This window comes from Ambystoma mexicanum, chromosome 4p (genome assembly GCF_040938575.1).
Source record: "Ambystoma mexicanum isolate Mex_15411 chromosome 4p, UKY_AmexF1_1, whole genome shotgun sequence".
Lineage (NCBI taxonomy): Eukaryota > Metazoa > Chordata > Amphibia > Caudata > Ambystomatidae > Ambystoma > Ambystoma mexicanum.
Genome location: NC_090927.1, coordinates 608,214,966 through 608,239,132, shown reverse-complemented (window position 1 = coordinate 608,239,132; position 24,167 = coordinate 608,214,966). Strand labels below are relative to the sequence as shown.

The window sequence follows — 24,167 nt, the reverse complement described above, 5'->3', positions numbered from 1 at the left end:
CTGCAGCGCCAGGAGAAACGCACCAGGGAAGGATTTGCAGCTGGAACAGGCGCAGGTGGCGCCAGGGAAGGTATCTGCTCTCTGCGGCGCACAGCCAAGTGAAAGGGAACAACGAGCAGGACCACTAGATAGGTGGCTGCCTGTTAAGAGAGACGCTGAAAATCTGGTAGGGTAGCAGCGTGGCAGAGACCACCTGGATTATACTTCTGGGATGTAAGAAGAGACCTCACCTCTTTATGCTGAATTTGCCTAACAGGAAGAGAGCACAAGGGCAGCAACAGCCCGACGCTTTGCACACTACACATGGGCAGTTGATGGGATGAGCAGAGCTTTCGCGCATCCAGCGCACATTAACAGGAAGAACATCTAGGTAGTGGAGTGCAGTAAGCAGCCTATGGGACAGCTGAAGATTTCTGCGACGTGAGGCACAGGCTCACTGGCAGTGGGAGCAGGTTGACCCAGGGAGGACAAGTATAACAACGGAGAGGGGAAGGAATTTTAAACAACCAGTGCAGCACTGGTGAGAAAAGGAGAAGCCATGCAGGAGGTTGCACAGGAATCGACAGGGAGGCTCTCCAAATCAGACCTCATTGATTGCTTGCAGCACTAAAAAGAAGAGCTGAAAGAGGAACTAACCTAGTCCATACATGTAGAGATGAAAAATAACACAGAAGAACTTAAATCGATTGCTGACCTGGTCCAAGACACAACGCAGCTAAAAACATGAGTGGGGTATACTGAAACAGTACTGCAAAGATTGCAGCAGAAGGTATAACGCTGGATCGAGTCCATTGAGTTGGCCCACTTGGAGGCCGACAGCCCAACCAAGAGACAGTTATGAAATGTCACTGGTATCACATTAAGGAGGATATACTGCGTGCCTTGAGAAAGCTGGGAACAATTACTTTTCAAGGTCAATCACTCTTAATCTTCCAGGACATAGCAGCTCTCGCCCTACAAAAGTGGCAAGCATTTCGGCAGATTACAGGAAAGCTGAAAAATGCAGAATGGGCTACAGGTGGACACTTCCCCTCGGCTTGGCGTTTGCCTGGAAGGGACAAGAAACGAGATGCACGATCCCAGAAAAAGCTGAACACCTTCTTGGACTGCAGATCGAGAGCGAGCACGGAGAACTGAACGAGAACCAGTGGTCCAAAAATCTAGCACGCAGAAGGCCCAGTGGCCTCAATCGCAAAAGGGAAGAGTAACTCACAACCGCAAGAAGTTTGAAGGAAGCAGCACGGACGCATGTATGATGGAGGAAGTTGGGATCTCCTCAGGGTGATCAAATTGAAGGCTCGAGTGTTAACCAATGAAGGGAAGGGGGAGCTTAGCTTTACTCAATACATCGCCTCTGGTCACAAGGTGAGGGGGAGGAAGCGAGCGGGCGGGGGGGTCCACATTCACAACACGAAAGAGTGGGAAGGAGCAATCTTGGGAAGCACTATTAAGCCATATGCTCAGGCGATATGCAGCGGCCTTCAAGGTCCTGAATTATAATGTAAGGGGTCTCATTACCCAGCAAAAGAGAGGCAGGCTACTGATGGAGCTCTCACACCTGCAAATAGATGTGGCGTGCATGCAAGAGACACACCTTATGAGGAAAGACGCATAGGTTACGCTCAAAAACCCTTCCTGCATCAGTTTTATGCGAGCGCAAAAAACAAGAGTAAGGGGGTAGGCATCCTGGTAGGTAGGCGGGTTCAGTTCAACCTGGTGAAGACCAAGCCCGATAAGGAGGGAAGCTAACTCTTTGTAGAGGGGTGGTTTAATGGGGTGCTACTCACAATTGCATCGGTCTACGCGCTGAATAGTGGGCAAAATGAATATGGCTGTGCAGCACTACGAGATTTGGTGGAGTTCGTATTGGGAGAAGTGCTTATGGCAGAAGACCCCAACATGACATTTGACCCCAACTGGGGTGTCTCCAGGGGCACATACATGGGCACAACAACCATCAAAATATTTAAGGGGGTTGGAACTTCTCCTTCTGCTCCCACTTACACAAAGTATATTCTAGGTTGGATTACATCATGGTGGGGAGTGGGATCCTGCCAAGGGTAGACGTGAAAGAGATAGGCACCATCATGCATTCGGACCATGCCGTGAAAGAGTTGGGCACAATCATGCATACGGACCATGCTCCAGTGTTTATTACCTGGGACTTACAACCGAGGGAACATAAACCCTCCTACTGGAGGCTGAACAACTCGGTATGTAGAACGAAGATAGACAAGAGTATCGAGTGCTTTTTTAAAGAGAATGTTTAGGGGAGACTAGGGATGAGACACAATGGGAGGCATTTAAGACCTATATTAGAGGGGTGATGATCTCAAAAGAAGTGGGACTAAGAAGGGTGCGAGCATTGGAATTGGGGAACCTGTTAGCACAGCTAAAAGAGCTGGAGGAACAGTATCGGAACTCTGACCCACAGAAAGTCTATAGAAAACTCCAGGCGACGAGGGGTCAGATTCATGTGATAGAAGGGAACCAGGCAGAGTACACCCTGCTGAGGATTAAGCAATGACAATATGAACAGGGACACAGGGCAAGCAAATTGTTGTTTTGAAAGCTTAAGGTGCGAGCCATTAAAAAGGGCCATCAGAGATCTGCGGACACCCAATGGGAGCATTTGATCGATGCGATAGAGAAATGTATACCTTCGATTCCCCGACTAAGGAGTCGATAGATGCCTTTCTGGGGAAATGTGCTTTGCGGGTGGTGACAGAGGATCAGAGGAAGGAGTTGGGAGTGGACATAACGAAGGAAGCGGTCTTAAAGGCCACTGGCTCCCTTAAAACAAATAAGGCCCCAGGTTTGGCTTGATCTGCCACCAAATTCTATATGACCTACGAGGGCGCTCTTCTAGGCCCACTTCATGTGTTATTCAACACGATCTGGGGTGAGGGGAGGGTTCTGGGATCGATGGAGGAAGCAAGGGTATCAGTGATCCCTAAAGAGGGTAAAGACCGGTTTATGCTCTTCAGATCACCACATAGTGGTACTAAGCATCAATAGAAAGCTCCAAGCCAAATTCTTAGCGACACGTTTGGACCAGGTACTCCCATACTTGGTGACGGCTGACCAATCGCAATTTGTCACAGGGAGACAAGCTGCCAACAACACTAGGTGGGTGATGGACCTTATTGATATCGCGCATCAGAAAAAAATCCTGGTGATGCTAATAGCCTTAGACTCGGAAAAAGCATTTCACTGGGTGGAGTGGAGCTATTTACAGGCAGTGTTGCACAAGTTTGGTATAGGCGAGAACTATATGAGGTATTTTTGCACTGTAAGGGGCACCGTCTGGGAAAGTGGCGGTCAATGGTCAGTTATCCCAGGGCTTTCACTTAATAAGGAGAACAAGGCAGGGCTGTCATCTCTCCTCTTGGCACTATCATTTGAGCCATTAGCCGAGCAAGTAAGAAGCAGGAAGGTGATACAGGGTATCGGTTATGGGGGGACCGATCATAAAATAATGTTATATGCTGATAAACTTTGGCTGTCGGAACCTCAATCTTTGCTCCCTCCAATGCTTGACCTTTTAGAGGAATACAGGGCAGTCTCAGTGTTCAAAATCAATCTGGATAAGTATGAAGCCCTGAACGTATCCCTGGGGCGGGACAGAGTGCTAGTCCTGCAGGATATCTCTCCCTTTAAATGGGCGACGAAGGGCATCAGTTATTTGGGCATTCAGATTAAAGCTCGGGCGGGGGGGGGGCCTATGTGACGCAAACTACCCAGTAACATATGTGCATCTGTGTGATGCTGCCGCCCTGCAACATGGGGTAGGCCCCATGTATTTGCACACTGCTGGACTTCGCATCTGTATGCTGCTGCCACCCTGCAACATGGGGCAGGCACCATGTATTTGCCTACTGATTTGACTTGGCATTGGTTTATTGCTGCCGCTCTGGACCATGGGGTCAGGCCCAATCGATGTGATCACCATGTACTTCTCTTTTGCACTTGGCGTATGATGTATTACCTTTTGCACGTTCCACAATGTAATTCACCTCTTATGCTTCCTTTTCTGTAACCTGAAGCACTTACTGTAACTGTTTTCTTAAGTTAAGCGCCTAGATACCTCTAGGTTTTGTGCGCTATATAAGTGTCAAATAAAAAAAACCTTGAGTGCAATTAGGGCAAACCTACTGAAGTGGAGGACACAGGAGTTATCACCATCGGGTAGAGTGGCAGCTATAAAAATGACAGTTCTGCCAAAGCTTCTGTACCTATTCCAAGTTCTCCCAGTGACTCCTCCCAAACAAGCGCTGGAGAACCTCCAGAAGGAGATGAGCAACTTTGTCTGGAGGAAATATCCAGCTAGGATTTCAGCCGCAATGTTGTATAGGCCAAAAGACACAGGCGGGTTTGCTTTACCTCAGCTTTGAAAATACTATTAAGCTGCTCAATTGCAGGTTCTGCACGATTGGGTTGACCCGAAGTCGAAAAAACCCTGGAGACAACTAGAGGAGCAAGTAGCAGGCAGACCCCCCTGTGGATTCCACGCCCGGACAGCCCCATGTATTTATATGAGCTTCCATCCACAGCCAATACATAAAGTTTGGGATGATGCTCAGAAAAGGCTGCGCTCGACAACCTTTGCGGGACCGGCTACTCCAATACACCAAAATATTAACTTTACTACAGCGTACTGTAACAAGACCTTCCAGGCGTGGCAGGTTAGGGGATGCGAGTAAATTTCGCATTTGTTTGAGGAGGGCGATATCAGATCATTTGCAGTTTTCAAAGATACATAGGAATAAGTGAAGGGGAGCGGTTTACGTATCTACAACTCTAGCACTGGGTACTTCAAGGGGACAAGACCGATTACCACATTTGAGAAGCTGATTTTCACTCCTGGTGTGTCAGCAAGCGTGATCTTGCAGTTGTATAACTGCCCCAACACGCAGGCTCTAGCAAGACTCGCCTCCTATGCAAAAGGATGGACTAGGGATTTAGGCAAAGTACTGGATGTGAGACAATGGGCCGAGATATGGAAGGGGGTCTCGAAATTAACAGTCCACACTCAGCATGTGGAGCACAACTACAAGATGCTGGTGAGGTGGTATTTTTGCCCTGAAAGAGACCGGCATGGGAAATGGTGAATCCGGGTTATGCTGGAGAGGGTGCGGTGCAGCAGGTGCATACATATAGGTTAGGGTTCAGTTGCAAGTTTGAAGTTAATATGCAGAGCTGCGATGTAGATGCGACTTATGACTTTGTTGCTATGTGCAAAATTTGAGTTCAGTTATTGCGATTTTGTGATCCTGAAATTTTAATTAAAAGATTTGAACACAAAAGGGGCTAAGTTGTATAGCAGAGGCATTGTCTGACTGTTTTCATAAGAAACCATGCATGCTTCTATGCAGGACTGTGCATCTTTCAGAGTTTGTGAGAAAGTTGTTAGGCCCATCAGAGAAAGAATATGTGGTTGAGTAGTGGGGTGAACGCCACGAAGCAGCATTTATGGGGGATATCTATTGTCTCTCCAATAAAAGATTATTGCACCACACAAAAGTTCATTGCATAAATCCATATTTAACACACTAAAGTTGCTGCTGCTCTAATGCCAAACAACAAGGGAATGTAAGTTCTGCATGACTGAGCAGCAGCCTGGCACTGGTGCCCCTTTGTAATGTGAATCTTTAAGAGCTCTTAGATCTCTTTAGCGCGAGACCTAAAAACCATACAACAAATGCATTCAATATTTCTGATATATAACCAACTATATTCTTAAAACAGATTCTAATCTAAGTGTCTGCTTTTTTAGTAAGAAAGTAAAGCCCTGCCTACTTTCCTCTTAAACTGGGTAGTGTGCGTTAAAAAAAAATGCAAATATCAACCAATAGCTTGTACTTAAAGAATAATCACAAATTAGAGACCGAACATTCAAGTTTCAAAAGAACCAAAGTTTACTAGAAGCTAGATTTTAGTGCCTTCAGCTAAGCAATTTCAATGCTTGCCATGCCTTCGTTTTCTACCTTTAGTCGTCTCAGAGATGCTGTTTAGTAATGCGCACATCATCTCCCCGTCGATGTGATGAGGATTCAATATGTGTGCAGGCCGCTGAGTTTTATCAAATTGGTTTTCTAACTCCAGGAATCCCTTGTCTCCGGAGAGGATGGTGAAAGGAATATGCTTTGGCAGCTGCTCATCCATTCGACCTGCCTACATTAAGACCAAACAAAATGTGTTAGGAAATAGTCTGCAACAGTGAGTTTCAAATACTGCAACTTAAAAATACACCACACAAACCAGAAGAACAATGTTTTTTCCTTTAAAAGTGTATCCTCCTTAGATTCATAAACTTTGAATATAGTCACCACCAGGCATGACTTCCTAGGACATATACAAGTATATACATAAATGAAAAAAGAATATTACGAAGACCAAAGAGAAATTGGCCTCTGCCCCTTTATTTTAATCTTTGTACCAGAGTAAATGAGTGGCCATAACGGATGGCTTTAAAGCAACCAACCATCTCAGCTCAATCTTTATAGACCGGAATAGGATCAGTAATGTCCTTAACATGGGAGTGACCCTGGAAAAACCTATAGCCTTGACAGAAAAGTAACTAAACCAGCAAGGCAACCTTCCAAACGAAACACGGTACAGAGCAGGAACTCACATCTTACGTTTGAAATATTTTTTTACTAACTTTATTAATACACGAAAATGTTTAAAAGGGCCATACAATCCAGAAGCTGATTGATGTACAGTTTCCAGTCCCAACAGCAATTTTAAGAAATTCACAAATCTATCTTATTCAATCATAAATTACATCCACTCTTAACATAAACCAAATACTCCCCTCCCAACTCCACCACCAGGGCAGATGAATTAAACTTCTCATTTAGGGCTACTGGGCATACATCTGTACCATTCATCCAATCTAACCAGAACGCTAAGCTTGGGCTACAAGTCCAAAGTGAGATGGGAGCAGCCGCCCCGTACCAGGGATGCCAATTAATCATCTTCCTTTTGTTCCTCCTACATTCATCTCCATCTAAAAACAGTAGGCCTAGTGCTTACTTCCTCATTGGGCAAGTGAAATATTTCTCATTAATGTTCACATGGTGCAAAAATGGTTTCCAGATTAGTAAATATATGGGCTTATCCTCCTTCTTGCATAGGAAATGTTTTCATTGACTACAGGGATATCTCAACTCGTCCACTTACTTGCTATCAACAGTTAGCAGGGTTTTTGTGATTCAATCGCCTTCACTAAGGGGTTAACTAAGGTTATATGCCTGTCACTGGGCTTCTAATCATGCTGACCACTATGTCGCATGGTAGGCATATGTTTGCTAATTTTGCTATTTCACCCATAATTGCTTTCCAGAATCAGACCAGCTTAAGACATAACCACCACATGTAGGAAGGAACTAGTTCCTGCATACACTCGCCAACACAATTAATTTGAATTTTTTGATGGAATGTTTTAATGTCTGACAGGATGGCCCACCACAAATAATCACGCTCAAGTCTAGAAGAAGTTCCAAGGATGTTTATTTAAAATTACAAGTGGCTGGTCCAAGGGATCTACAGGTAGGTATCCGGGCCAAGGCGTTCTTGGGGAATTTTGCACTAGGGCCATCCCTTGCCCTCTCAACTTCTCCGGTCTTCACCACCGCTCTAACCTAGGCGCCCATAACGGGTGGTTAGTAGCAGGTGATCTCTGTTCTTTTTAAGACTAAGTGTGGCTTACCTAAGACGTTGGCTGAATAACGTCCTCTCTCTTAGACCTGCTTAATGTTTTAGGGGCGTTACGGATGGTGCCTCCTTCCACCCAGTTCCTCTCGCACACACGGCCTTTCCTGACCCTTCCCTGCAATATGTCCCAAATACTCCACCATACTCCTGTTCCTCCAATCTCACTCGACCTCCACCCTTTAATCGGACTTCTCCTACTTCAACCCCTTCATTTCTTACTGTTGCCATGTCCCGTTACATCTGTTGCTCCCTTCCTTCTGTCTCCCAATCTACTTCCTTGACTGTTGCTATGTTTGTTTCTCTCTCACACTCCTCTTAACACTAGCTACTCCTATTCTCCCACTCCGTTACTCGTCCTACTCTCCTTCTACTACTGTTCTTAATCCATTATCACTACTCCTTGCTTCCTCCTACTACTACGGTCAGTCTACTGATGGTTTTACTCACCAACACTCGCTATCATCCTCTACTACCAACTGCCACTCCTACTCTAACTGCTACTCCTCACTCCCACACACAAATAATCCACAGGCCCCCTCCTTATGATAGCCCCCACACTCATTTCACTCTCCCCACCTCTGGTCTGTTGGATGTTGTCTTCCACTTCCTGTCCTCACCCAACTAACCCACACTAAACCATTCACATGCACCTCCTTAAATGCCCCACCATTCCCAAGACTGACCAACTTACCTTAGTGAACCGCTTACCTGTCTTGAAGGGGTGTAACATGGCAGGCCATGGAAGAGAGCTTAAAATGACTTATAAGCCCTGTCCCTTTTAATATGGACCATGTACGGGTCCCCAGGAAGGAGTGTGATTTAAGCTCTTCCTGTTGCCTTTATTAATATATATATAACAATTCCCTGGTGGTATAGTGGGCTGGGGAAGGCTTTTATTTAATTGATAACATTCTCTAGTGGTGTAGTGTATTTGCTTACATGTGCGGGATATAGCAGACTGTGTTGTAGTGCAGCATACAACATCGCCTCGTCCTGCAGCCAGTGTTGCCGTGTATGCCACCTCGCGCTGCATCCTTTCATCTGATCACAGCGCTGCAGTTCAGGCATCCCGTGGCGTCGGCGGTCTTCTTCCTAGCTCTCCCTTTGGCACCAGAGCCTCCACAGGTAAGGAGGGCTGGGAGGGGGCATTCACTTATTCAGGCACACTGCAGGGGGAAAGAGTTGGGCCCGCTCCCTGACCTGATAGATAGGGCCTGAAAGCAGCCCCTGTCGCACTCAGAGGTCCGATACCAACTGTACATCATTTTACAGAGTTGTTCTTTATGTTGCACAAATAAATATGGAGGCGTGTGTGCACACCTCTAACTCTGTCCTCACTCCTCGTGAAACAGCTCCCTCCCAAGGTCTATATACCAGGCTTCGACATGCTTTACCCAGATGCCAAAGGCATGAGTGGAATGAATTGCATATATATTTGTTTTTAAAACCGGGGCCCTGGTTGATGGCGAGATCAATTTCTCAAAATTAGTGAAAGGTCTCATCTTAGATGATAATATCTGCTGAAGAGCTGCTTACATTCATGAAGTGACTGTATAGTTTACCCGGTAGACATGCGTGCAGAGTACTCACAACCACCCTCAAGCCATCTCTGGAACCCACCCTCTTTGAAAGCAAGTGAAAAATGTGGCTGTTTTAAATTCTACTGGACTTTTATAAGGCGCTTATACAACAAGACAGTGTTTCAAAGCGCCACAGGGAAGAGAACATGGGAGAAGAACAAGTTACTTAGCTGTGGTAACATTCTTTCGACTGGATGTTCTTCCCACATATTCCTAATCTTTGATATTCAAGTCTGTTTGCAGCTTTCTTTGGAAAATATTTTCATAGGGTCAATCGCCGTGCCGAGTCTTGGTCCTCGATGGCCTCCGTGGCATCCTTCGTGATGTCAACGCTGGTATATGAAGCACGAGAGCCAACGGTTACCTCCGTTTTGGTTTTCCTCCTTTAATTTGCATGATGTGTCATAGGAGTAGACAATCTTGATGTTGCGAGAAGGAAGGTGTAAGACATGGAAATTCTAGGCAGGCAAGAGGGGAATGATTGGAGGGCGATGAGGAATACGTGGGAGGAACATCCAGTCGAAAGAACGTTACCATGGACTGTGTCATCTCACGTATTCCTCATCTTTGATAGACTCCCAAAGCAGTTTGAGTTTGGAGGTGGGATGCAAAGAATGTACCTATTTGTTTATATTATGAAGCACAGATTTTCAAAATGTTGCTTTGTCTCCTGAAAAAAGTCTACACAGTAAAATGTACTGAAAATATGAAGGACTTCCAGGTTGCGGCTCTGCAAATGTCCCTCACTGGTACATCTCTTCCTAGAGCTGAGTAAACAGCCAACCCTCTAGTGGAATGCACCCTCAAACCTTTGTGCGAGTCTTTGCCTGCCAAAGAAAAATATTCTGTTATGCACATGACAATTCATCGAGAGATTGTTTTGTAACTGCTAATCTTAATCTTTGACCAGCGCAACCAATGAAAAGCTGATCATCCTGATGAAAACTTGCCGTTCTTGTAATGTAGAAGCTAAATACCCCTTTAAAGTCCAGGCGAAGTTGTCTCTCCTCCTCCGTTGATCGATAAGGAGATGGATAAAAAGATGGTAACAATATGCTGTGCAAGATGAAAATCCGACACAACTTTCGGAAGGAACGATGATTTAACTTGTTCTTGGAAAAGGACGTGAAAGGTTGCTTGGAAGATGAGGCTTGTAGCTCACTTACCCTACAGGCAGATGTGATGGCTACTAAAAAGGCTGTTTTCATGGTGAGAATCCTTAAAGGGCACAAATGTAAGAGATCAAATAGGACTCCCATAAGACATCCTAGTACTGGATTTAAATCCCATGATGGCACAATGAAGGGACTAGGTGGAAACAAGTTTGTCAAGTTTTTAAGAAATTGTACCAATATCAGAACTTTGAAGTACAATCCCTCATGTAGAGATCTCTTCAATATAGATAGTGCTGCTAAGTAACGCTACACTGTGGCCACTTGCAATCTAGAATGAGTTAAATGGAGCAAGAAAGAAAACATGGGGAAGCTTACATGTGAATGGATCTAGTTTCTTTTCCCTGCATCAGCTGCGGAATCTATTCCAGCGGTACAGTGATTTAGTTGCCGGTCTCCTAGCCGAAAGCAACACTTTCATTACTTCTTCCGGAAGGTCCCAATCCTTGTATCTCACCCTTTCAGACAGCAGGCGTGAAGATGGCGTCCTGATTTCCGGGTGAAGAATGTACCTTCCTCTTGCGAGAGTATGGTTTTCTCTTTGGGGAAGACGAATTGAAGGGCAGATGGCCATTTCCAGAAGGCCCGGGTACCACTTTCTCCTGGCCCAATCCGGAGTAATGGGGATCAGGGTTTTCCCGAACTGCCTCAATCTCCTGATGACATGAGGAATGACGGGGACTGGCGGAAACGTGAGTTCCCACTCGTGGGATATCGGGATCTGCCTACTCAGAGTGTCAGCCACCGTATTCTCTTTACCGGCTAGATGCATTGCCAGAAGACTTATTCCTTCTCTCAGTGCCCAGAATCAGAGCCCCACTGACTCTCTGCACAGGGGCAGTGACCCCCCACCCACACCCCTTCTCTTTTTGAGGTAATGCATGGCCACTGTGGTGTTCATTATCAAGACACTTTTCCCCCGTATTGAGGGCAGGAAGGCCATCCGCGCTAGTCTGATTGCCCTCAGCTCCAAAAGGTTGATATTGAGTCTGGATCTTTCATGTACGCTCCCCATCTTGAGAGGGAGGCATCTGTCATAACGGTCTTCTCCGGCCATGGTTGCCAAAAGGGTTCTCCTCTCATTACATTCTCTCTGCTGGCCCACGACAGAAGATCCTGGGTGACCTTTGTCGGGACCTGAACAAGGTCAGTCATTCTGCCGGAGAATTGAGACCACTGGGATCTGAGACCCCACTGAAGGGATCTCATTCACAGACGGGCTTCTCTCCCCATAAAAATGCAGGATGCCATGAGGCCGAGCAACCTTAGAAAGTCGTAGGCCGGAAGACGTTGGGCACTCTGGAATTTATGGACTATCAGCAAGAGATGTTGAGCCCTCAACTCAGGTGGCGAAGCTTTTCTCCGAGGCTGAATCCAGTACTGCTCCAATGAATTGAAGCGTTTGTGAAGATGACAAGTGGGACTTCTTGAAGTTCAGGGAGAAGCCCAGCTTGTGGAGGAAGTGGCAGGTTCGACTGAGATAACAGACTGTTCCGGACAAACAGCCCTGATCAACCAGTTGTCCAGGTATGGGTAGATGTGAATCCCTTCCCTCTGTAGACTCGCTGCCACCACTGCCATAAGCATGGTGAAGACCCTCAGGGCTGAGGTGAGCCTGAATGGCAGAACTCGAAACTGATCATGAGAACTGCAATTGAGATCCAATGACACCAACCAATCCTGGAGTCGAAGGGCCTGAAGGATTTGCAAAAGCGTTACCATCCTCAACTTGTCGTTCCTGAAGAACTTGTTCAGGCATCTCAAGTCCAAGATGGGTCGCACTCCTCCATCCTTCTTGGGAATTAGAAAGTAGGGAGAATACCAACCCTGGTTCCTCTGAGCTGCAGGAACCAATTCTATTGCATCCTTCTCCAAAAGGGTGAAGGAGCAGATCTGGAACCAAGGCTGATCTGGTTTTCAAAGGGGTAATCGGGAGGTCTCTTTAGGAATGGGAGACAGTAACCGTCTGCTATGGTTTGTAGCACCTATGCGTCTGAAGTCATGCTTCACCAACTCCAGAGATGATAGGACAGTATGCCTCCTACCACTGACCTGTGGGTGAGGAGTCATTTTGCTGAGGGTAATTCTGCAGGTGTTAAACGGGGAAGTCCTTCCTCCTCTTCCTCTACCTCCACAATGCATTCTTCTGTGGCTCCTTTGCAAGATATCTAGAGATAGAGGAATAAAAACGAAAAGGACGTCCTCTCCATCCTTGGCCCGAACTTTGAGGTTGTCCGATTGCCATCCCTCATGGTTTTGCTGCAGCCCGAGAAGCTTGCAGTTTTTTCAGGCTACTGTCAGCCTTTTCTCCAAACAGAAAAGGTCTGTCAAACGGCATGTTGAGCAAACGTGCCTGGACGTCTGCAGAACATTCTGATTTTCTTAGCCAAGACATGCGCCTAAACACTGTACTTGCAGCTATGGACCAGCTAACTGAATCTACTGTATCCAGGCTGGACTGTAAAGACTGCTTCATGGCATCTCTACCATCTTGTATTAGGCTTAAAAAGCCTTCTCTTTCCTCTCCTTTTGGAATGTGCTCTGCTGCCACAGCAGCTAAACCCCACAGGGTGTGAATATTTAGCCATGGCACTAGTTGCATTTGCCGATTTTAGTGCCATGCTACCCGCACTAAATACTCTCTTTCCCAAAGAGTCAATTCTTCTATCCTCTTTATCTGCCGGAGTAGGATAAGCTGCAGCTTTCGAAGAAACTGTTGCTGCTTGAACAACCAGGCTTTCTGGTGGGATTTGCCTGTTTAGAATAGGAAGGTCCACAGAAGCAGTTCTTTATTTTTTGTTTAGAGTTTAACAGATGCAACGTAATCTGGTTTTAGCCAGTTTTCCGTAACTCTTACACTTAAGGCTGAGTGAAATAGTGGCACAGCCTCCTTAACTGGACCACTGTCCAAGATATCAAAGAGGTCATCCGTTTCCATAGTAGCTGTGGGTTTAGATCATCCCAGATACTCGGCTACTTTAAAAATAACAGATCTATGCGAAGGATCAGCACACCCAGCCATTTCTGGGTTACCAAATTCAGTCTCTGTTGAGGTTTCCCAGCTGCTGGTTTCCTTAAGAGTTTCTACCGGATTCTGCATCTTAGTCTCTCCAGAGATTAGTTCCTCTGGAACATTTGCAGTACCATACTCATACCCAAAAAGGGGGCTGATCCTCCTCTTCATCTTACTCGAAAATAGATCCCATTTGCCTGAAGAAATCAGGTTGAGAAATGTGTTTAAATGACTGTTGGTTCAGCCATAGGTTTTGCAGTCTTCGAGCACTGAATGCTTCGATGAAGTCGAAGGTGTCAAAGGCTTCGATGACCTTGCCAAAGGGGCCGGTGAGTGATCAGACAGTTTAAAATGCTTCGATGGCTGTGGGTGGATGACATGCTTCGAGGGTTCAGGAAATGAACGTAACTGCATCGATACCTTCGGAGAATGCTTTGATTCTGAAGATGAAGGCATTGAGGAGGTAGGCACAGATTTTTTCTTGTGCGAAGAACACTCCTTCGATCTGTGTCGAGGAGACTCCCTGCCAGTCTTGTCAGACGCTGAGGGGTGGCTTTTTTTCTCCGACTCCTTCAGAGGGACATTCGGAGGAGCTTGCCTCTGGAAAACCTCATGCATTTCTAAGCAGAATTTTTCTAATTCCGCAAGAGTCAAGTTCTCTTTTGGAAATTAAACTTTTGTCGGGAGAAGACTATGACTAGGACCTGCAACGCCATTTTTGACACTTCTTATGAGTAGAGGATGACTAGCGTTGTGTGCTAGACCACAGTCTTCGATGTTTTGGACGCTGTCTAACCGGAAATATGCCTTGATTCGCAGGATGATTTTCTTTTAGATGCGGTAACAACGGGGGATTTCGGAGAGGGCTTACCAGCATAGAGTTTCCCATTCCTTTCCCGCAAGGGCTTGACAGTCATGGATTGACATGAGCCACAGTCGTCCACCTTGTGGCACGACCCCAAGCCCCAAAGACGGACGCAGTGAGGGTCTATGATAGACATTTTTTAACCAGATTATGTACACCGCTTGAAACCTGTCTTCGGGGACGAGACATATTCAAAGGATATTGTTTGAAGACTAACGTGATTGAAAATCTGCTGAGGCGAGTATCTCCAAAGTATGCATCAATGTGGAAAAAACAGAACTGAGGTAACGGTCACCGCACGTGCTTCATATACCAGTGTCGACATCACGAGGGACTCTACGGAGGCCATCGAGGACCAAGACTCGAAGCGGCATGACGCTCGACCCTATGAAAAAATATTCCGAAGCAAGCTGCAAGCAGACTTGAATATCAAAGATGAAGAATACATGGGAGGACACAATCCAGATGAAATATAAACAATGTAAATAACTATGAATAAATAGAAAGAAACAGCTGTCCTACTAGGCCTTGTGTCATTTGGAGCATGCAAGTGCAGTGAAAAAGAAAGGACAAAAAGGGTGGAGGGTGGGGTGAGGGTAAGTGCTATTAGGGTCCCCTAGGACGAGGAAGTACCAGAGGTACCAGATTGGGCAGGTAAGTGTGTGGGCAGAGACATCGCCGGGGAAGAGGGAGGTCTACCGCCCAACAGTTAAACCACCCGACAGGCAGCAGTGAGATCAGTGGGCAGTGCAGGGGGTGCTGCAGGCGATTGGGCAGGAGGCCAGAACCCAATTTGACTCTTGAGGGGCCAGGTCACCAATCTCAGCGACAGAGAGGATGGTTAGCACGGGAGGGGGAAGGAGGAGGAGAAGAGAATGGTCTTGAGTTGTTTGCGATACTTGAGATGGCCCGGTTAAAGACAGAACGAGGGAGACTGTTCCATAGGAGGGAGCCAGCAGAGGAGAGAGATCTGGCCCCACCTCTCTGCTTGGAAAAGCGTTTGATCTGCAGAGAGTTGGAGGCAGAAGATTGAAGGGATCTGGAAGGAGAGTATTTAGTAATACTTGCAGGTAGCGTGGACCCAGGCCCCACACAGCCTTGCAACAACCGGGAGCCAGTGGAGAGATTTTAGTGCTGGAGAGATACGTTCCCAGCGCTTGAGGCCAAGGATAAGTCTTGCAGCCCTATTCTGGATTAGTTTAAGAGGACGGAGCGAAGAAAGAGGCAGGTTGAGGAAGAAGCTGTTACAGTAGTCCTGCCTGGAGAGGACCAGAGCTCTAGAGACATTGAGCTTCTGGGCGAAGGTAAGGAAAAGAAGAATACCACTGAGGAGGTGAAGTTGAAAGTGGGCCTTCTTGGCAAGGTCCAAAATGTGAGGAGTAAAGGAGAGAGAGGAGTCGAAGAAGTCCCTTGAGGATTCTGGCATCAGTGAAAGGAGAGGGAGGTGAGCCCATAGAGGTCAGCCAAAGTGCAAGAGGGAAACGGGGAGCAGGTCCCCATAAGCATGATCTCAGTCTTACTGTATTAAGACAGAGATCATGGGAGGTGTACCAAGACTGAATAGCAGACAGGCAGTCAGGGATAATGGAAGAGGAGGAGGAAGAAGAAGAGGGGAACTTTAATAAGAGCTGTGTGTCATCTGCGTAACACTGCAAATAAGGGGGAAAGCCGAGATCAGGTGAGCAAGAGGTGGTAGGTAGAAATTGAAAAACGAAGGCGAGCATAGAGCCTGGGGAACATCACAGGTATAGAGAGAGTGGTGGAGGAGGAGGAGAAAGAGCTCAGAATAACGTGGGAACGGTGGTCAGTAAGGAAGGAGCCAATCCAGTGCCCGGTCTGAGATACCATGTGTACCTTGGAGCAGCTTCATGAGGATAGAATGGTTGACTGCTTAAAAGGCGAAAGAGGGGTCAAGGAGAATGAGAACAGCAGGAGTCCAGATTGATGGTCATGTAAACAGCCTGCGAGCTCAGTGAGTTGGGTCAGTTGGGGGATGACCAACTTCTCCAGGAGTTTCCCAAGGAAGGGTGCAGCAGAAACAAGGCAGTAGTTGGCCAGACACGAGGGGTCGGCAGAAGGCTTTTTTAGGAGGGGCTGCACAAGGGAGTGCTTGAGAAAGGAAGGGAAAGAACCAGATGCTAGGCAGTGGTTGCACAAGTCAACAAGAGCCAAAGTGAGGAATGAGATTTTGTTCTTGATGGTTCTGGAAGAACAAGGGGACACCTGTTTGGATGAGACCTTCATAGAGCAGCCTACTCTAGAGATCTCATTCGTTGCGATAGCTGAGAAGGAGTCGCGAGTGGGTGGGGAATCTTGGAAGAGAGGCCAAGGGAGGCAAGGGGACAGGAGGAGGAATGAAGAGAGGAGGAAGAGAGAGAGGTCAGAATGTCCTGAGTTTTAGAGGAGAAATGGGTGGCCAGTGCAGTACAGAGGGCCTGAGAAGGAAGAGACGAGGTGGATACTGCGGATGGATTGGATAGTTCCTTGCAGATTTTGAAAAGTTTAGCTGTATTGTTAGAGGCTCCAGGGATATGGGCCTGGATGTGAGCACTCTTCTTGGAGCGGAATGACAGAAGGTATTGCCTTTGGAGTAGGCGACAGGTCAGTTTGTCAGGGGATGAGTCAGAGGCCTGCCACTTCTATTCAGCAACTCTGCATTTGCGTTTCAGAGCGGTTATATCAGAGTCATACCAGCTATTATGCTTGGAGGCAGGATTCATGCAGATCCTCATGACAGAGGCAAGAATGTCAACAGTGTTAGTGATAGCAAGATAAGGATTGGCAAGGACATAGTCAGTGGGCGAGTCAAGAGAAGGGCAAGGAGGAGGGATGAAGGTGGAGGCAAATGCAGCAGCAGGCACCCATTTCATCGGACGGAAGATCGCAAAGGAGGCTGGCAGTGCTGGTGGAGGCTCGGTCAGGGGGTCGAGAGGTCCCAGATGAGAAGAGAGGAGAGGGTGGTCAGACCAGGAGAAAGGGGTGGTGAGAGGGTTGGAGGCCTACAGGCATGTGGCGCGTTACAATCATTAAAATAAATAAATAAAAATCAGAGTGGGAGATCAGCATGGATGAAGGCATCAAGAATTTGTCCAGCAGAACGAGGCGCTAAATGGGAAAAGATTACTCGGGGCATGGTGCCACTCTCCTCAGTCTTTGGCAATCCTGCCTTTACACTGGGCATGCTCCCAGGGGTTTTTGGAAACTGGAAAAAGGGGGGCCTATTCGCACAACTAGTCGAGGAGGGTCAGCCACGCTCATTCAAGGATTGCAAAAGGGAATTCCACTTTTCAGAATCAGATAGGTTCACATGCACTCAATTATGCCAACTGGATTACACACCTGGAAATAAGGCAAAATGCCACTCAAACTCTGAGCCCGCTCAAACTAATGACCTGGGAGGGCTTAGGCAAGGGCGGGATCTCAAAACTGTATAAACTTTTGAGGGAGGATCCTTTGACCTCCCGCTGCCCGGACTATATGTCCCGATGGGAAGCCGAACTGGGCCACCAATTGGACGATGCAGAATGGCTAGACATTTGGGCCAGGGGTCACACCTCGTCCAGGTGTGTGACGAACAATGAATGCGCCATAGAACTGTTGTAACAATGGTACTTTCCCCCAGCACAGATGCATCATTTCCAGGCCTCAATTCTCTCTGCCTGTTGGCGAAACTGCGGGGCATATGGCTCCTGCTTCCACAAGTGGTGAGACTGTCCCTGGATCCGTTCTTTCTGTGAAGCCATTGTGGAAACTATAGAAGCTATCACGGGTAGCAAACTCCCGGTCTGCCCTGTTAAGACGGATTTCTGAACTCTGTCCTGGAGGCGCATAGGTTCAGAAGGCCAACCTAATTACTTGGAACAGGGTAACCTCTGGACAAGCCAGACCAATCAGGGTAGCGATCGCGGTGGTCAAGACTAGGTCTCAAGAGGGGTGAGGGTGACTGAAAGCCCGCAATGAGCACACAAAGCAAGGACACTTACAAATGACTCCAGACAGGTGTTATATTAAAAATATATACACATTTATTCCAAGGCCTTTGCAACAATGACCGTAGCGAGAAATCACAATAAAACTCTAGTAAACCAACACAAACCAATACAATATATATATACAAATACAAACAAGTCTAAAGCGTTAGATGCACGAAATGTGTAGTCCAGCTAGAAGGGGAGGAAAACAGGCAGTGCGAAATAATGATTAGACCCAGTCCGCCTTCATAGGCAGCTAACTAAAAGGAAGTCCAAGCCCTAGGAAGAGTGGAGCCTTGTGCTCAAAAGTACCTGCACACGCTGGTGCCAACGGGCAAAAAGGGGAGTCTCTTTGAGGGAATCAGGCAGTTCAGTTCGGTGCACAAAAGAAGAAGAACAGAGTTCCGCGACTCAAGCGCAGCCTCCACTGTGGGCAGAAGCAGAGCGCGAGTACGGAAAGGCGTGCTGTTTGACACAGCGGGGAAAAGCTATGGGCTCCTGCAGGAGGGCGACCAGTTCCTAGCTATGCTATTCACCGGTCCCCGATGCAAGCAGACCCAGGCTTCTCCGCGTCAGTTTCAGTGCTGGCAGGTTCAGGGGAGCAGGGGACGTCTCGTCGTCGTGTAGATTCTGCAGCAGCAGAGTTGAGTTAAAGATGTCCCAAACGAAGTGAACCCGCACAGTTTGTTACCACAGCAGGGCAACGGAGCGGCCATGTGTATCTCATCCAAATGTACACTACTCACTTCAGACCTGGGAATGCCAAGTGTACGAATCGCGTGAGAGTGACAAGGACTCGAAATACAACACAACCTGACGGCGGTTACAGAGCAAGACTCCTGGGTAGGCTGGTCAGTCTGCTGGATGGCCCAGAGACACTTCCGAAGGCTTACGTGCAGGAGATGGTGAAGTTGCCGAGAATAGCTGTCCCCGCTATTCCAAGAGTCGAAGTACCAGTACAGGCCTTCTGGTTCGATCAGAGGTAGAAAGGGTTTCACAAAGCGACAGCAGTGCAGAGGAGCAGTCCTTCAGCGGGTCACCAGCGATTACTCGGTTCAGCCTCGTGGTTGCAGAATACATGGCTCCTGTATTCCTTTGTTCGTGAGAACTCAGGAGATCGACATGGTAGTGGCGTTTCCAGCCCCCTCTTATCCACGGTTCCCTTCGCGCTAAAACGGAGGGGACCCAATGGGAGATCCGCTCATAAAACACTCACACCATACGTGGACCTATCACGGACCACGGTGGTCCCAGGCATTCACACCACACTATACTCTCTGGCACCCAGGATGTGTATTGGGACCAGACATCCCAGCCCACATCCTGGAGGGACACACAAGGCCTGTAGAAGCCCGCGGAAGCATCTGTGTTTCGCGGGAAAGTACATGCCCAAATAAGGAAGGCCCCGGGTCGGCTCAACCTGGAGAAGGTGAAGGGGGCAAGACGGTCAGCGGACAGGACAAAGAGCCTCGTGGTCTGGCCATTTTGGGAGCCAGGCCACCATTTTGGGCTAAGCGCGAGAAACGCGCTTAAAGCGCCAAAAGGAGCTCAAAAACACAAGAAACGATCGCTGCCACCATTCCCGTCCGTGATTCACTTGCACCGATCATTTACAATCCAACCAGAGTATCTAGGGCCTGTAGAAGACTAGAGACCCAAGAGAGCAGTAACTTAGCTTACAGTGCCCTCTTGTGTCATGTTGCACGAAAGCTGCAACATGATAAAGAAACTACGGAAAACAGCGTTTCCCGGTACTGACTGTCTTAAGGGCATGTCAGTTTCCCCGTAAGAATGGAGCGAAAGCCCAGAGGAGTGCGGCAGAAGGCTGCACTTCTCTGGCAAAGTCAAGATCATGGTGAAAACAGCAGCAAAAAGTTTAGGGGTTGCCACATGGAAGGAAAATTACCCGCAATTAAGAAATCTTTCCTAACATGCCCCAAAACCTTGCTTCTGGGGGCATCATTCGAGGAAGTATACCCGAAATCCGGGACACACGCAGAGCTGCTGACACACTTGCTACTGGCAGCACACATTACCATCGCCCGATGCTGGAAGTCAGTGGAAGGCCCGGACTTGGTTATATGGTGGATCAAGGTCTGGGATATGCTGGTGGCAGAGAAGGTGACCGTGGCGAGGAATCAAAAACTCCACCAATTTCAATTTATCTGGACGCCACTACTGGAGTATGATCTTAAATACCCAGCTTTGACCTACATACCCTGCCTGGCACGACTGTTCTTAAGCCCGGCGTGAACAGATGGTGGCGGCATTACTGGGAGAAAGAAACTTGGTTAACTGTGTGGGGAGGGCAGGGGGTAACAGCGCTCTCTGGGGGGGGGTTCTTTTGCTAAGAATGAGCTAAGTGACTCTTGTTTACTATATCGACTGTCTCAAATGTAATGATTGCCCTCATGTTAAGAGGTTGATATTGTATGCGCTCCAACCGTTTAATAAGAACAATAAAAATATATTTTAAAAAAAAAAAACAGTTTGTCTAGCAGAGTGGGTAGGGCCGGAGGGGAGAATAGTGAGGGAGAGAGAGGTACAGAGATCACGGAAGAGAGAAGAGTCATAGACCGTGCAGTCAAGGTGGATGTTGAAGTCTCCAAGAAGGAGTAGTTTAGAGGTAAAGGCCAGAAGGGAGGAGAAGAAGTCAGCCCATTCTGAGAGGAAGACAGATACAGGGGGGCTTTAGATAGTGGCAAGGGTGAGAGAGAAAGTGGGAGAGACACCAAGCTTGCAGACAAGACTTTCAGAGGAGGAGTAGGGCTGGGTGGGTATGATAGAGGTAGGGACCCACTCAGGGAAAATCAGGGCTATTCCCCGACCAGGACGGTTGGGCCGAGGCTTGGAGAGGATCTTGTAGCCATCAGGGAAAAGCCATCTGGCATTTAACCACATCTCGTTGAGAGCGAGGACGTTAAGATCAAAGTCTTCAAGAAGGAGGCAGATGTCTGAAGAATGTTTGAAAGCAGATCGAGCGTTCAAGGTGGCCAAGTGTAGCCGGTCACCCCCTTTGAAGGTTTTCCGAGGAGGGGTACAGGGATGTGGTACACCATTCGCAGATGGTGAAGAAGGTGCAGAGAGATCAGATGGAGGAGTAACAGGAGAGTGTAGGTAGGAAGTCGATAAGAGCTGGCAGGCGTCAGTTAGAAGAGAAGATTGGGTTAAGGACCCTAGGCCATGACAGTGCCATTGTGATACACATTAATGATGCAAAGAGTATGAGAAGTATGCCAAGAGTACTTCCCATCTAGTGCCGCCATTAATGGGTGAAGAGGAGACAGGGAGACGGTAGAGATTAGGTGGGAGGTCCATAAGTCCGGAGAGGGGACAGAGAAAATTATGTCAGCGATAGTCTGTCTGGAAGTAGCGCCAATATAGGTGTCAGTAATAGGTAGGCCAGGATTAGAGGCCAATAGATCTTTTTTGAACTTTTTTCTTCCAGATTTCGTGAGCGAAGGGGGATAGGTGATAGAGTAACCTTTAGAATAGACAGGGGAGATGGAGAGCACCAAAGAGGTGGAGGAAAGAGGGACTGCACAATCCACAGGCAAAACTCACCAGGTGGCCTAGCACCCAAGGGAGGCAAGAAGGCTGATGCACAGATATAAACATACAACTAAATTTGATTTGACCATAAAGCACACAGTGCATTACAAAATGGAAGGTGCACAAATGATAAGGAACACCTACATTCGAAATTACCAGAAAGCACACAATGCAGTACACAACGGAAGGTGCACAGATGAGAAAGAACGCCAGAGTTCCAATTTACACGAAATAGCAGCAAGTACAGGATAAGAGGGTTACAAAAATGGACCAGTATTGTGTACCCAAGCAAGGCAGAGAAATGCAGCAAAATTGGGCAAAGAGTCAGTGGGCATAGTAGGAAGAATACAGACTTCAATGCAATGTTCAGCAGGGGACGGGGCGAGTCATAGGTGTGCCGTGTAAGGTACTGAGAGCCGAAGAATGGTGACAGAAGGGCTCCGGGGCTAAAAGGTGCATACAGCAGTGCCACATGAATGAGGGGCTTACCCTGAGGTGCGGGGCTGAGACTGCAGTGTTGGTTGTAGACCGGGTAGGTCAGGCATGATGGAGGGCCCACAATGACCTCCCAAGCCCGGACAGCGCCAGACAGGGTAGTCCCCGGGGCCTTATAAGAGGGCCCTGAGATGGGGGCCGGCTACCGCCTGTCGGCTTCCCTTTATAGGCCAGAAGAATGCCAATCGGGCAGCAAGAGGCAGGTCACTGGGCACCCCCGCAGGTGCATGGATGATGGTGAGGAAGGCACTGGACATTTTGAGAAGGCCACGAGGAGGCCAAACGGAATCAGAGCCCATCTGGGCAACTTTCAATAAAACAAACATATGTCACAAGAGGCACAAAAGGAGGCAATATAGTGCATCCAAACCCAAGTGGGTTGTGCACGCAAATTAAATTAAAAGTTTGCTTATTCTTGGTGGTTGCAATGACGGGGCAACAATGCCAATAACAAGTGGAAAAGATGGGTACCTTGTAGATTATTCAGGAGCAAGACATCAGGTGAGGCAAGCAGGGTAGAAATTCCAATGGTTCCAAGGCTCCAGAGATGTAATACAAGGCCCGACGGAGTCCATGGGGCATTATGAGAGGGCCTTGAGAAGTGGGCCGGCTACCGTCTGCCAGCTCCCTGAATAGGCCAGAAGAATGCTGCACAAGCCAATCGGGCCGCAAGAGGCATGTCAGTGGGCACCAGCAGGTGCATGGATGATGGTGAGGAAGGTGGTGGCCATCTTGAGAAGGCCACGAGGGAGCCAAAAAGCATCACAGCCTATCTGGGTAACTTTAAATAAAACAACCATATGTTGCAAGAGGCACAAAAGGAGGGACCAGAGTGCATCGAAACCCAAGTGGGTTGTGTACACAAATTAAATAAAACGTCTTCTTTTTCTTTGTGGTTGCAATGACGGCGCCACAATGCCAATAAAGAGTGGAAAAGATGGCTACCTAGTTGTTGTTGATGATGATGATTCAGGAGCAAGACATCCTGCAAGGCAAGCAGGGGGGGAATCCTGCCGGTTCCAAGGCACAAGAGCCTTCGAATTGGGGTAGCCAGGCGCAGGAATATGTTTAAGCCAGCCCTCAGTGCCAATCTATTCCACGTTCGGTGTAGCTATTGCTGCAAGCTTGCGGACTGCTAGCAGTCTATCTTTGGGAGCTAACCACATGAAGTGACTCTCCCCCACCCCCCACTGGTTCGCTCCGGTATATTCCACCAGAGATAATTCCACGATTCCTGTGTTAAAGTCTGATCCAACGCCGCCTCCCAATTCTTCATATATGGGCACTTAACTTGCATGGTATTTTTTGTTAAAATTCTATACAATGAAGAAGTTTTTTGCACCTGATTTGGGGGAGGGGGCGATATATTTTTCAAATGGGGTAAGAGATTGAGCGGCAGCTGCTTTAATCTGTGGGTCCAAGATCCAATGTCTTAGTTGATAGTAACGGAGCTTCTCCTCCTTCCCCCACCCCCGAATATCCTTTAACATGTCTCAATGGACTTTTCCTCCTGACCCTGCATATCTCATCTCTATTCAGGCTTCCAGCCTCCCTCCATTGCCTGAAAGCTTCACTTTCCAACTCGGGAGTGAACTGGGGGTTGCCAAATAATTGTGTTAAAGGAGAGGGGCTTGATGATTTGCTGGTCATCTTTGTTAATGTGTCCCATGTATATTCTACGACAGCTGTGATCTGGCTAAAGTGTAAATTCGTTGGTCAGTGAGCCTTATTCAGCCATAAAACATCTGCTGACGGTGTCCCCGCCACTGCTCTATCGATCCACGGCCAGATTTTACTTGG

At 47.6% G+C, this 24,167-nt stretch overlaps 1 protein-coding gene across 2 annotated transcripts in view; it reads right to left on the bottom strand.

Moving 5' to 3' along the window:
- Positions 1 to 24,167, bottom strand: part of ZNF451 (zinc finger protein 451) — a 1,463,718-nt gene that overhangs the window by 223,056 nt on the left and 1,216,495 nt on the right. For both annotated transcript variants that reach the window (XM_069606175.1, XM_069606176.1), the window contains one exon: positions 5,988 to 6,174. In XM_069606175.1, the coding sequence (XP_069462276.1) occupies positions 5,988 to 6,174 (187 nt within the window). The remainder of the gene's footprint in view (positions 1 to 5,987; positions 6,175 to 24,167) is intronic.